General features: G+C 40.8%; 1 protein-coding gene across 1 annotated transcript in view; it reads right to left on the bottom strand.

The window, feature by feature from the left end:
* The window catches only part of LOC102813892 (L-amino-acid oxidase-like), a 57,607-nt gene that overhangs the window by 26,172 nt on the left and 18,437 nt on the right, over positions 1–12,998 (bottom strand). Inside the window, exon 3 of the mRNA XM_006839833.1 lies at positions 493–862. Coding sequence (XP_006839896.1) covers positions 493–862 — 370 coding nt within the window. The remainder of the gene's footprint in view (positions 1–492; positions 863–12,998) is intronic.

Genomic DNA, 12,998 nt, shown 5'->3' with positions numbered 1-12,998 from the left:
GAGGCAGAGACAATGATGTGGAGAAATGGAGCAGCTGGGGACTTTAGACCCAGAGAGGGAGAGGGACTGAAGACCGGGGGGCTGGCTTGCAGGATGTACCCTATGGTTGGAGGGGATTGTAACCATGGCAATGAAATGTTATACAATAGGATGAATGTAAAACTAATGTTCTGCCATGTAAACTATCATATAATTCACAATAAAACATTTTTTTTTAAAGTATATTCTGTTCCTCTAGCTGTTCCAGACTAGTCTATTTGTCCTTTCTAGTGAGAATGTCCCATCTCAGAAGGTTCTGGATGGGGCTCAGGATTCCAGTTAAGGAAAAAGACCCCAAGATAATTTAAGCAATATTCTAACATTAACCTATTATTATTATGAAAAGCAAGTATGATATAAATCACCTATTGTAAGGCCCAAATGATTTTAATAAAAGCAGAGCAGCCCAGTGAAAATTATGAGCCTTAATAAAATGTTTAAAAATTAATTTACCCTTGTGTGCAACGCTTCTGAGGCTGCCAGACTCCTCAGTCACCATGAAGTTCAGCCCCTTCTTGACCTCGGACAGCACAGCAAGGACCACAAACACCACTTCAGTGCTCCCTCGCTCGTGCGCAGGAAGATCAGGTAGTCCCAGCTGTCCAAGGAGCTGTGGCAGAAGTATAGCACCCACTCCATGCCCATCCACAAGGACAATGAGGTCCAGGTAGTTTGAGGATACTACAAAGGTAAGCAGATTGGCAAGGTAGTCCCGGTGTACAGAAAGAAGTTTGTCATCTACATTGAGAGGGTGCAGCGTGAGAAAGCTAATGGTACAACTGTCCACATTGGCATTCACCTGAGCAAAGTGGTTATCACCAGGCTCAAATTGGACAAAGACAGAAAAAAAAAATTTTTTTTTTCCTTCCAGCTTTTTTAATATGACTTTTTCTTTTCTTTTCTAAGTTTACAGGGCAGATCATCAGTTTTACATTCAACAAATCATACAATTTGTTTCATCACAATGATTCCAACCCCTTCCATGTACCATCAGTTAACTATGAGTCAGAACCGACTTGTTGGCACTTAGCAACAATGCAATGATAGTGGGAGATTTTATTATATCACTTTAGATGAAGGACAGAACAACTAGTAAGAAACTCAACAAAGACACAGAAGAACTAAACAACACAATCCACCAACTTGACGTCATATAGAGCACTCAACAAAAATGGCACAAAATATATTCTTCTCCATGCACATGGAATAGATCATGTGTTAAGCCACAAGTAAGCCTCAATAAATTTTAAAACATCAAAATACTACAATGCATCTCCTCAGATCACAACACTCTAGAAATCAGCAATAAGAAAATCAAGCAGTAGTAAATCAAATACATAGAATTGAGTAACACCCTGTTTAAAAGCTCTGGGGTAATAGAACAAATAAACTTAAAAAAAAAAAAAGAAAAAAAGAAAAGACATATTAAACATTAGAGCAGAAATATGTGAAACAGAAAATAGAAAGACAAAAGAAAAAATCAAAACAAGAGTTGGCTCTTTGAAAGGATTCATTAAATCAACAAACCACTGTCAAATCTAAACTAAAGGAAAGAAAAAGAAGACGTAAATAACATGAATAAAAAACAATACGGATGACGTCACAACCAAACTAATGAAAACAAAATGGATAATAAATACTTACTACTAACTTTATACAGAGTCCTGATGTGGCACTGTAGGATAAACACTGGACTGCAAGGTCAGTTTGAATCTCAAAGTCGACAGTTCAAAGCCACCAGCCACTCCTCAGAAACTCTAGACAGGGTCGCTATGAGTTAGAACCAGCTCCATGACACTAATCAACAACAATTTTATATAGAAAGGAAAGAGAACTTGGATGATCAAAGCATTGCTAAAGAAGAACCAACAATAGAGCAGAACTCTCACTTCCTGATCTCAAAACCAACACAGCCACAGTGTTTAAGACAGCCTGGTATTGGTGCAAAAAAAGATCTGTAGCTCAATGGAATAGAATTGAAAATCCGTAAGTAAATCTATCCATATATGATCAGCTAATCTTTGACAAAAGGCCAAAACTGGGCAAGAGATAGTCTCTTCAACAAATGGTGCTTGAAAAACTGCAAGTCCATTTGCAGAAGAAAGAAACAAGATCCATATCTCACACCATATTTAAAAATTTTTAACTCAACATGGATTAAAGACCTAAATGTAAAACCTAGCACAATAAATACCATCAATAAAAAGTTAAGAACAAACTCAGGGGCGCTGTCGCGTGGCATAAACACACCATCAAACAATGAAAGCACACAGAGAGCAAAAAGGACAATAGATGGCTGCTTCTTGCTAAGTGTCGTCAAGCAGGTTCCAACTCACAGCGACCCTCTACAGAGTTTCCAAGATTTGAGCCTTGTGGTTAGCAGTTCAGTGCTTATCCTACAGTGCAGCACCAGGAGTCCAAATAGATGATTTGTTGTCACAGTTAAGTGTCGTTGAGTCACTTCTGACTTACAGCAACCCTGTTCAGGGTTTCCAAGAAGCTGCTGATGAGTTTGAACTGCCAACCCAGGGTTTGAACCACTGACCAGTACATTATCCCACAGCACCACTTCTTATTGTTAAGTGCCGTCGAGTCAGTTCCGACCGGCAACCTTGAGGTTCAAACTGACTTTGCAGTCCAGCACATTAACCCACAGGACCACCCACACCAGAACTCCCACAGCCCCACTTGTTGTTAAATGCCATCGAGTCGATTCCAACCATAGTGACCCTGTGTAGGGTTTCCAAGAAGCAGCTGGTGAGCTTGAACCACCGACTTTGCAGTTCAAATGGCTTTGCAGTCTGACGCATTAGCCCACAGCCCCACACCAGGACTCCACAGCCCTACTAGCACCTCCTAGCACTTCCTAAAACTTGAGCATTTATGTACACCAAAAAGATTTCACAAAAGAGCAAAAAGGGAATCCACAGACTGGGGAAAAATTGTTGGCGATGACAGAGCAAACAAGGGATTTATCTCTAAAATGCATAGAAAAAAATGTCAATATCATACCATAACAAGAAAATAAACAATCAAATTTTAAAAATGCACAAAAAGCATGAACAAACACTTCACCAAGAAGACATTCAGGCGGCCAACAAATATATAAAGGAAATGCTTTCTATCATTAGCCATTTTTGTGTTGTTAAGTGCTATCAAGTCGATTCTGACTTATAGTCACCTTGTACAGGGTTTCTGAGGAGCAGCTGAACTTGTGGTTCACAGTCTACTGCTTATCTTACAGTGTCACATCAGAATTTCATTAATCTTTGTTGTTTTTAAGTGCCATCGAGTTGGTTCCAACTCACAGTGACCCTGTATAGGGTTTCCGAGGAGCAGCTGGTGAGTTTGAATCGCTGACCTTGCAGCTCTAACAGACCTCATGGTCAAGTGCTTGTCCTACAGCACCTTACTAGGACACCTTCATTAGTCATTGTTGTTGTTGTTGTTGCTATGTGCCATGGAGTCGGTTCCGATTCATAGTGACCCTGTACAGCGTTTCCTCGGCTGTAAGTCTTTATGGGAGCAGAAAGCCTCATCTTTCTCCTGCGGAACAGCTGGTAGTTTTGAACTGCTGTCCTTGAGGTTCACAGACTGATTCATAACCACTTCGCTACCAGAGCTCTTTGCGTTAGTCGTTAGAGAGATGTAAATCAAAACAACATTGCAATGTCTCACACCAGCATTAATAGCAAAGTTCAAAAAAATAGAAAACAACAAATGTAGAGAGAACTGGGACCCTCTACTCTGCTGGTAGGACTGTAAAACGGTGCAACCACTGTGGAAAATAGTAAGGCACTTCCTCAAAGAAGTTAGAAGTACCCTATGACCCAACAATCCCTCCACTTGGTATGTTGTTGCCGTTCTTAAGTACCATCAAGTTGGTTCTGATTCAGAGCGACCCTATATAGGGTTTCTGAGGAGCAGCTGGTGGGTTTAAATCACCAACCTTGCTGTTCTCAGTCCAGTGCCACACCAGGACACCATACCTCTTGGTATATAACCTAAAAATAAGAGCCATGGCACAAAGAGATGCATGGGTGCCAGTGTTCATCACTGCACTATTCACAATAGCAATTCATCAGTGGAAGAATGGATGAACAAACTTTGGTACATACACACAATGTAATACTAGGAAACACTGAAGAATAATGATGAATCTACAAAACACCTCGTAATATGGATGAATCTGGAGGAATTTTGCTGAGTAAAATTGTTGTTGTTTTTAAGTGCTGTCGAATTGACTCTGACTCATAGTGACACTGTATAGGGTTTTCTGAAGAGCAGCTGGTGAGCTTGAACCATCAACCTTGAGGTTCATATCGACCTTGCAGTCTAGCACATTAACCTGCAGTGTCACACCAGGACAAAAGGACAAGTATTGTATGAGACCATTATTATAAAAAGTCAAGAAGGGAGTGGGAGGGGTATTGTTGTTATTAAGTGCCTTCAAGTCACTTTTGACTCATAGCAACCCTATATAAGGTTTCCAAGGAGTAGCTGGTGGATTTGAACCACCGACCTTGAATTAGTCCAGGACTCAGGGTAGACATTATTAACTCAGGGTAGACACATGTTAACTTAGGTGAAAAGGAAGGCAATATACACCGAATGTGTAAAGAATGATGAAGACACGAGAAAACACAGGTACAGTAGCAAAAATTAAAGGAATTAGATCACTGTAACAACAATGATCTAAAAGTAGATATATGGGCACATACCAGACAGAACAGGTATGGGAGAGACAGTATGAATATACCCACAAATATATAACAGTTTGACAGAGGATATCTCTACATGGGTATTTACCTTTGTCACAAACGTATCTATGACTGTAGTAGAGCATACAGGGGACAATGTTATAAAAATTTCTTCTTGTTGTTTTCAGGTGTCATCGAGTCAGAACTGACTCATAGCAACCCCATGCACAGCAGAACGAAACAATGTCCAATCCTGGGCCAACCACTGCCACATTACTGCTGCCACACTTGACGCCATCAATGATGCCACCTGGCCGATCCATCTCGTTGGGGGTCTTACTCTTTTTCTCTGACCTTCCATCTTACCTAGCATGACATCCTTCTCCAGCAACTGTTCCCTTCTGACAATATGTCCAAAGTATGAGAGACGAAGTTTAGCCATCTTGGCCTCCAAGGAGCACTCTGGCTGCACTTCTTCCAAAACAGACCTATTGGTTCTTTTGGCATTCCATGGCACTTTTAGTATTCTCCTCCAACACCACAACTCAAAGGCATCAATTCTTCTACAATCTTCGTTATTCACTGTCCAGCTTTCGCATCCATATGAGGTTATTGAAAATACCATGTCTTGGGTCAGGCACACCTTAGTCCTCAAGGTGACACCTTTGTTCTTCCACACTTTCAAAAGTTCCTGTGCAGCAGATATGCCCAATGCAATACGTCGTCTGATCTTTTGACTGCTGCTTTCACGAGTGTTGATAGTTGATCCAAGAAGAATGAAGTCCTTGACAACTTCAATCTTTTCTCCATTGATAAGAATGTTGGTTATTGGTTCTAAAAATTTCTTAGACATTACCAAACACCTTGAAGGAATGAGTTGCTGGGCCCAAGGGCACAGGGCCATAGTCTTGGAGATCGCCATGGTCAATTGGCATAACATAGTTCACAAAGACAATGTTGTACTTTCTACCTTTGTCAGTAGCTATTGAGACCTTAAAAGACCATAAGCAGCATCTAAGGTTGCAACTATTGGTCTCTCCCTGTGCAGAGGAAAGAACAGCTGAAGACGCTTGGAATCAATTAGTCCAATGGACTAATGGAACACATAAACATCAGGATCTACAACCCTGACACTAGAAGAGCTACATAATGCCTAGCTACCACTGCCAACTGCTCAGAAAGGGATCATAGCAGAAGGTCCTGAATATAATGAGAGAAAATATGAAACAAAACTCAAAACTATTTAAAAAAAAAAAGACCAGGCTTACTAGTTTGAAAGAGACTATAGCCCTCAGTCACCCTTCAAATTTGGAAATAAAGTCACCTTCATGGCTCAATTTTCAGCCAAGTGGTAGACAGATATATGGGAGGGGAGTGGGGGAGCAAAACACTAATAAAATATGGTCAACCCCTCAAAATCAAAAGGCTACCATTTAAAATGCTCAGAAGGGTTAGGAAGAAAGGTAGACTAGGAATAAGAATTACAGGGAGGAGGTGGGATAACTGATGTTACTTGGTCACTGAAATGAAATGAAGTATCTAATTTGTTGACTATAAAACTAACATTCTGTTCTGTACATTTTTACTCAATTCACAATAAAAAGAGTTTTCCAAAAAATAATAAAAATACATTTTAGTTTGCCTATTTAATGATAAAGGAGCTCTGGTAGCGTAGTGGTTACGAATCGGGCTGTGAACCTTAAGGTCAGCGGTTCGAAACTACCAGCCGCTCCGCGGGAGAAAGATGAGGCTTTCTACTCCTGTAAGGATTTACACCCTCGGAAACCCTGTACAGGGTCGCTATGGGTCGGAACCAACTCGACGGCACTTAACAACAACAACAACAACATTTAATGATAAGGGACACTAGGAACAAAATGAGTAAATGCTCAGCTCCTAACTAAAAGTTGGCTATTCACACCCACCTAGAGATTTCAGACCTGATGATTTGCTCCCATAAAGATTGTTGTTGTTAGGTGACATTGAATCAGTACCCACTCATAGCAACCTTATTATGCACAACAGAACAAAACTCTGCCCTGTCCTGTGCCAACCTCAGTCATTGCCATGCTTGAGCCCATTGCTGCCACCACTGTGACAATCCATCTCGTTGGGAGTCTTCTTATTTTTCTCTGACCCTCCACTTTACCAAGCATGGTGTCCTTCTCCAGTGACTGGTTCCTTCTGATAATATGTCTGAAATATGAGAGACGAAGTCTGGCCATTCTTGTTTCTAAGGAGCACTCTGGCTGCACTTCTTCCAACACAGTTTTGGTGGTTCTTTTGTTTTTTGTCAGTCCATGGAACTTTTGGAGTCCTGGTGTGGCGCTGTAGGTCAATTTGCTTGACTACAAAGTCTTTTGAGCCACAAGGTTGGCATTCAACCTCATCAGCCACTCCTCAGAAAACTTACAAGAGTTGCTAAGAGTCAGACCGACCTGACAGCCCATAACAACAACAACAACAACGCTGGTGACATAGTGAGTTACCTCAAGGTCAGCAGTTTGAATCCAGCGGTCGCTCCAGAGGAAGCTAAAGCTTTCTTCTGTAAAGATTTACAGCTTCAGGAAGCCAGCAACAATTAACAGCATAGCTTTGGCTGGATTGCCATCTAGTGGTAAAAATTTATCTTGCCTTGTGAAGTCAGACTTCTGCTTCTCTGGTGGCAATGATTGTGTGCTGTGGAGTTGGTTCAGACTCATAGCGATTCTGTATAGGGTTTGTTGTTGTTGTTATGTGCCATGGAATCGGTTCCGACTCATAACGACCCTGTACAAGGTTTCCGAGGCTGTAAATCTTTACGGGAGCAGAAAGCCTCATCTGTCTTCTGCAGAATGGCTAGTAGTTTTGAATTGATGACCATGAGATTAGCAGCCAGATTCGTAACCACTACCCTACCAGAGCTCCTTTCTGCCTCTCTAGGGAAGCACATTAAGGTCTTAGTGCACCTTTTAATTTCATTTGAAGGTTAAGTCATAACATGGAGAGTGCCACATCCAAAGACCAGACAGGGCACCTTCCTGGGACATTTGTGGTTTACATGAAAAAACACTGTGAATGATGTGGAGAGATGGAGCAGCTGGGTCTGCCCTCAGGGAGGGAGAGGGGCTGTGTGCTGACGGCCAGAGGGCCGATTTAATGCCACACAGAAAAAGGGGAAGAAATTTCTCAAAGCCTTAAACAAGGCCTTTCTCCCTAAAGTAGATTAGACAAAACTTCATCCTTACACCCAAAATAAAGATGGAAATGTTTATGATTACAAAAATCGCCAGTTTGAAAAGTTTCCAGAGTATTCCAGATTAAATACCTCTGGAGCATTTAATGTTGGTTTATTTTTGCTTTTTGGTTTTCTGTCAGGGTTTACCCTTGAATTAGCAGCCATAGTAAAGTGGCGCTGACTAGACCGGAAGACCTCACCCATTGCCTAGCTAACCAATGTTGCATTTGAACTGACTCAAATTATGAACACAGAGAAAACTGCCAAATCAATGAAAGTGCTCAAGCTTCCACAATACAACAACGGCAGTCCTTCAATGATAACAAATTAAACGCTTATAAAAGAACTAAATCTAATACCCAGCCAGGCACACAATTAGGTATCTGCTATTATTGTAAAAAGGATCTCTGGTAGCATAGTGGTTACGAATCGGGCTGCGAACCTCAAAGTCCGCAGTTCAAAACTACCAGCTGTTCCGCGGGAGAAAGATGAGGTTTTCTGCTCCCGTAAAGATTTAGAGCCTCGGAAACCTTGTACTGGGTCGCTATGAGTCGGAACCGACTCCATGGCACACAGCCACCACCACCATTATTGTAAAAAGCTGGGGCATTTTTTAAAGGATTGTATGAGAGTTAAAAATGAGATGGATTCACCTCAGTTGAACAGTTCTCCCATTCAAACAGAATGAACCGTTCATTACAATTTGCTCACAGACCTACCTTGTTACAATCTATTGATGACCTGGTCTGTTCCAAATCTTCTCAGACTTGTCTAGATGCTGATGTTGTTGTTGTTAAGTGCTGTTGAGTCGGTTCCGACTGATAACGACCCTTTATAGGGTGTATAGGTTTATAGAGTCGCTATGAGTCAGAACCAACTAGACTGCACTTAACAGCATTACAATCCTTCACCACATGAGGGCATAAAGTATCTGAATAAAAATTACAGTTAGCCCAAACTTCAGTTACATACTTGCAACTGCTACTACATGGGGTTCAATTGGTTCAACTCATAGCGACCCTGTATAGGGTTTCCAAAGAGTGGCTGGTGGGTTTGAACCACCAACTCTAAGGTTTCCAAAACTGTAAATCTTTACAGAAGCAGAAAGCCTCATCTTTCTCCAGCAGCTGATGGATTCAAACTGCTGACCCATTGTCTGTAGTCCAATTCATACCCACTACCTACCAGGGCTCCTTAGGACATAGTCCAGCTAAAAGAATTACAACAGATCAAAAAAGAAAAGAAAGAACTTTAGCTTTTACTAGTCCTATGACCCACAGAGTCCTGATGTGGCCGATGCTAGTTAATGTGCTGGACTGCAAAGTCGGTTTGAACCACAAGCTCGGTGGTTCAGGCTCATCAGCCACCTTGGAAACGCTATACAGGGTCGCTAGAGTCGGAATCGACTCCATGGCACTTAACAACAACAGTTTCTGTGATTAAGAAACAGTTCAAGGGATTTTTAGGCTACTGTCGCACATGGATACCAAATTTTTCCCTAATGGCTCAGCTACTATATCAATACTTAATGACTTCTGAATCAGAATCCTTTCAGCTTAATAAAGAAGATTTTAAACAAAGCTTACTAAATACTTTGGCTCTAGAGTTTCTTAACTATAACCTAGACTTTTCCTTGTTTATACATGAGGTTGCAAACAATGAATTTTGAGTCCTCACTCAAACTCACCAGCTGCTCCTCGGAAACCCTATACAGGGTCACTATGGGTTGGAATCGACTCGATGGCACTTCACAACAACAACCCAAACTCATGGTGGACAACTGAGTCTTGTCAGACACAGTCTTTGATTGGACCCAGTAGCTCACCAGCACCCTCCTTGTCCCCCACCAATGGCTGCCACAACCCAACTGTTGGAGAGCACAGTAGACACACTATTTGGAAGAAAAAAAAAAAAGATATTTATGTACTGTCTATGCTATTTTGAAGGCACTCTGGTAGCATAGTGGTTACGAATCGGACTGCAAACCTTAAGGTCAGCAGTTCGAAACTACCAGCTGTTCTGCGGGAGAAAGATGAGGCTTTCTGCTCCAATAAAGATTTACAGCCTCGGAAACCCTGTAAAGGGTTGCTATGAGTCAGAACCGACTCCATGGCACATAATAACAACAACAACAACATGCTATTTTGAGTTCAATTTTGACACAATATATTTCAGCCAGCATATGCAGTTCTGCTTTAACTGCCTCTAATGCCCAGTTATATACCATTAATTTTTTTTTTTACATACTGTTAATTCTTTAAACCCTTATGATTTATTGATTTTACCTGGTGATTCTGCCCAAATACCACATGACTAAATTGAATTAATTTTTGACCCCCAAGAAACATCTTTAGCTAATCCATGTCTAGTTGTTTACATAGATGAATCATATTTAAAACCTGATTCTACTAGTTTATCTTAGCAGGAAGGTCATGTCATCAGAACCTCCACTCCAGTCCTTGAGAGTGGCACCTTCCCTGATGTCACCTTCATTCAACAGATTGAATTAACCACACTCATGAGGGGATGCAAACTGGCTTCTAAACATTCAGTAAGCATTTCTATGAATTCATAGTATTCACTCAAAATTATAATTCATGGTATTTACGTGACATTATTTATGATTTTTAGATGGTATAGAAACATAGGTGTTCCTAACTTCTTCTGGAACCCAGATTAAAAATAGCCCCTCTTTGTTTTTGTTGTTGTTGTTGTTAGGTGCCACCGAGTTGACACCGACTCATAGCTACCCCACGCACAACAGAACAAAACACGGCCCGGTCCTGCGCCAACCTCACAATCATTGCTAAACCTGAGTTCATTGCTGCCGCCACTGAGCCAATCCATCTTGTTGGGGCTCTTGCTCTTTTTCTCTGACCTTCCACCTTACCAAACATGATATCCTTCTCCAGTGACTGGTCCCTCATGTTATGTCCAAAGTCTGAGACATGAAGTCTAGCCATCTTGGCTTCCAGGAGCATTCTGGCTGTACTTTTTCAACACAGATCTGTTTGTTCTTTAGGGAGTCCATGGTTCTTTCAATATTCTCCTCCAACACCATAACTCAAATGCATCAGTTGTACGATCTTCCTTATTCACTGTCCAACTTTCTCATGCATATTAGGTTATTGAAAATTCCATGGTTTGGATCAGGCACACCTTAGTCTTCAAACTGACATCTTTATTCACAACACTTTAAAAAGGTCTTGTGCAGCAGATTTGCCTAATGCAATACATCATTTGATTTCCTGACTGCTGCTTCTGTGAGTGTTGATAGTGGATCCGAGCAAAATGAAATCTTTAACAACTTCAACCCTTTCTCCATTTATATGGATGTTGCTTATTGGTCCCGCAGTGAAGATTTTTATTTTCTTTACATTGAGATGCAACCTATACGAAGGCTGTGGTCTTTGATCTTCATCAGTAAGTATTCCACAGACTGGGGAAATGAAAGGTAATGCTTTATTTAATACAGCAGCCAAACAGGTTGCCTTAGGAACCACAAGGTGAGCAGTTCAAACCCACCAGTTGGTCCTTGGAAACTCTATGCAGGGTCGCTATGAGTCAGAACCAACATGACAGCACTTAACAACAACAACATAATGGACATTATTGAAACAATTAGAAAAATCTGAATTAGGGCTGTAAATTAGATAACAGCATTACATTCATGATAATATCCTGATTTTGATCATTGTACTGAAGGATATTAAAAGAATGCCCATGTTTGGAGAAAAAATACACTGATATATTAAGGGTAAAGGGGCATTGTATCTCCAACTTACAGGAGAAAAACAGCATGTGGTTAAATGCTAATGATTAGGTCTTTGTATTGTTGTTGCAATGTGGAAATAACTTTCCAGTAAGTCTTGGAGCCAAAATGAAAACTTGAAAGAAAAGTAGTTTTTAGTTTCAATTGTAGCAAAACAAACAGACAAAGAACACTCAGATTTGCAAGCGTGTTGGGTGTGTTTCCACTGACTAGAGGAAAACTTTCTTTTGTAGACTTCCAAATCTTTCTTGCAAACTTTTATACTAAATGTTGACACCAGTAATCTAAGATCAGCATCAAATTGTTCGTACAAACATTTCCAGGTATCAGAGCTATATTTGGCTCTTCTGCAGAGACAGATTGCTTTCATTTCAGGTCGTGCTAACCCATATTCATCATCATATCTGCCTATATACATTTTATACTGATTCTTATTTAGTTGTAAGCAGAATCACAAAGCAAAAATAGAATCCCTGAGAACACAATCCATTACTAGGTTTGGCTTAATGATACATCCCTTCTGTACCAAGAATCCTTCTCATTCTTATTAATAGAGCTTCCCAGGCATGTTGGTGCTGTTAGGTGTCACAGTCACTTCCAACTTCCAACTTTACTTTGAACAACAAAAGCGTTGCCATGTTTCAACCCATTATTGAAGACCCTTCTCCTTGAGGGTCTTCCTCTTTCTCACTGACCCTCCTCTCAAGTATAATGCCCTTCAGGGACTGGTCCCTCCCTTCATTTTACATAGTTTGTAAAAGGAAGTCTCACCTTTCTTCTGTTTGCTTTGCTGCGGGTTGTTCTTAGGCTCTGTCAAGTCACTTCTAACTCATAGTGACCCTGTACATGGTTTCTGAGGAGTGACTGGTGAGTTTGAACCACCTACCTTCCAGTTCAAACCGACCTTGCGGTCCTAAGCTGCGCCACACCAAGACTCTTTTTGTTTTAGCTATTCAGTATTCCAGAGCAAGTTTTAGAGTCTTTTCTAATACCCATATTGGTCTTTTCTTTGTCTTTTTAATGACAATTTGCTTTCTTTGCATATAATGTCCCTGAAGTTACCCTACAGCCAATTGGGTCTTTGGTCATTAGCATTCAATGTAGTAGAAGATGTGACTGTCTGATTCACATCTTGTCTCTATTCTTGAGATGGTCTCGAAATTCATGTGTACAACCCTGAAGGCTGTACTTTGTTTCTTGTGAACATGTTTTAAGTTTCTTCAGTTTTAACTTGATATGAGCATATGAGCGAATGCTAGTCTGTTCCAAA

This window comes from Chrysochloris asiatica, unplaced genomic scaffold (genome assembly GCF_000296735.1).
Source record: "Chrysochloris asiatica unplaced genomic scaffold, ChrAsi1.0 scaffold00026, whole genome shotgun sequence".
Lineage (NCBI taxonomy): Eukaryota > Metazoa > Chordata > Mammalia > Afrosoricida > Chrysochloridae > Chrysochloris > Chrysochloris asiatica.
This window is presented reverse-complemented; position numbering and strand designations above follow the sequence as displayed.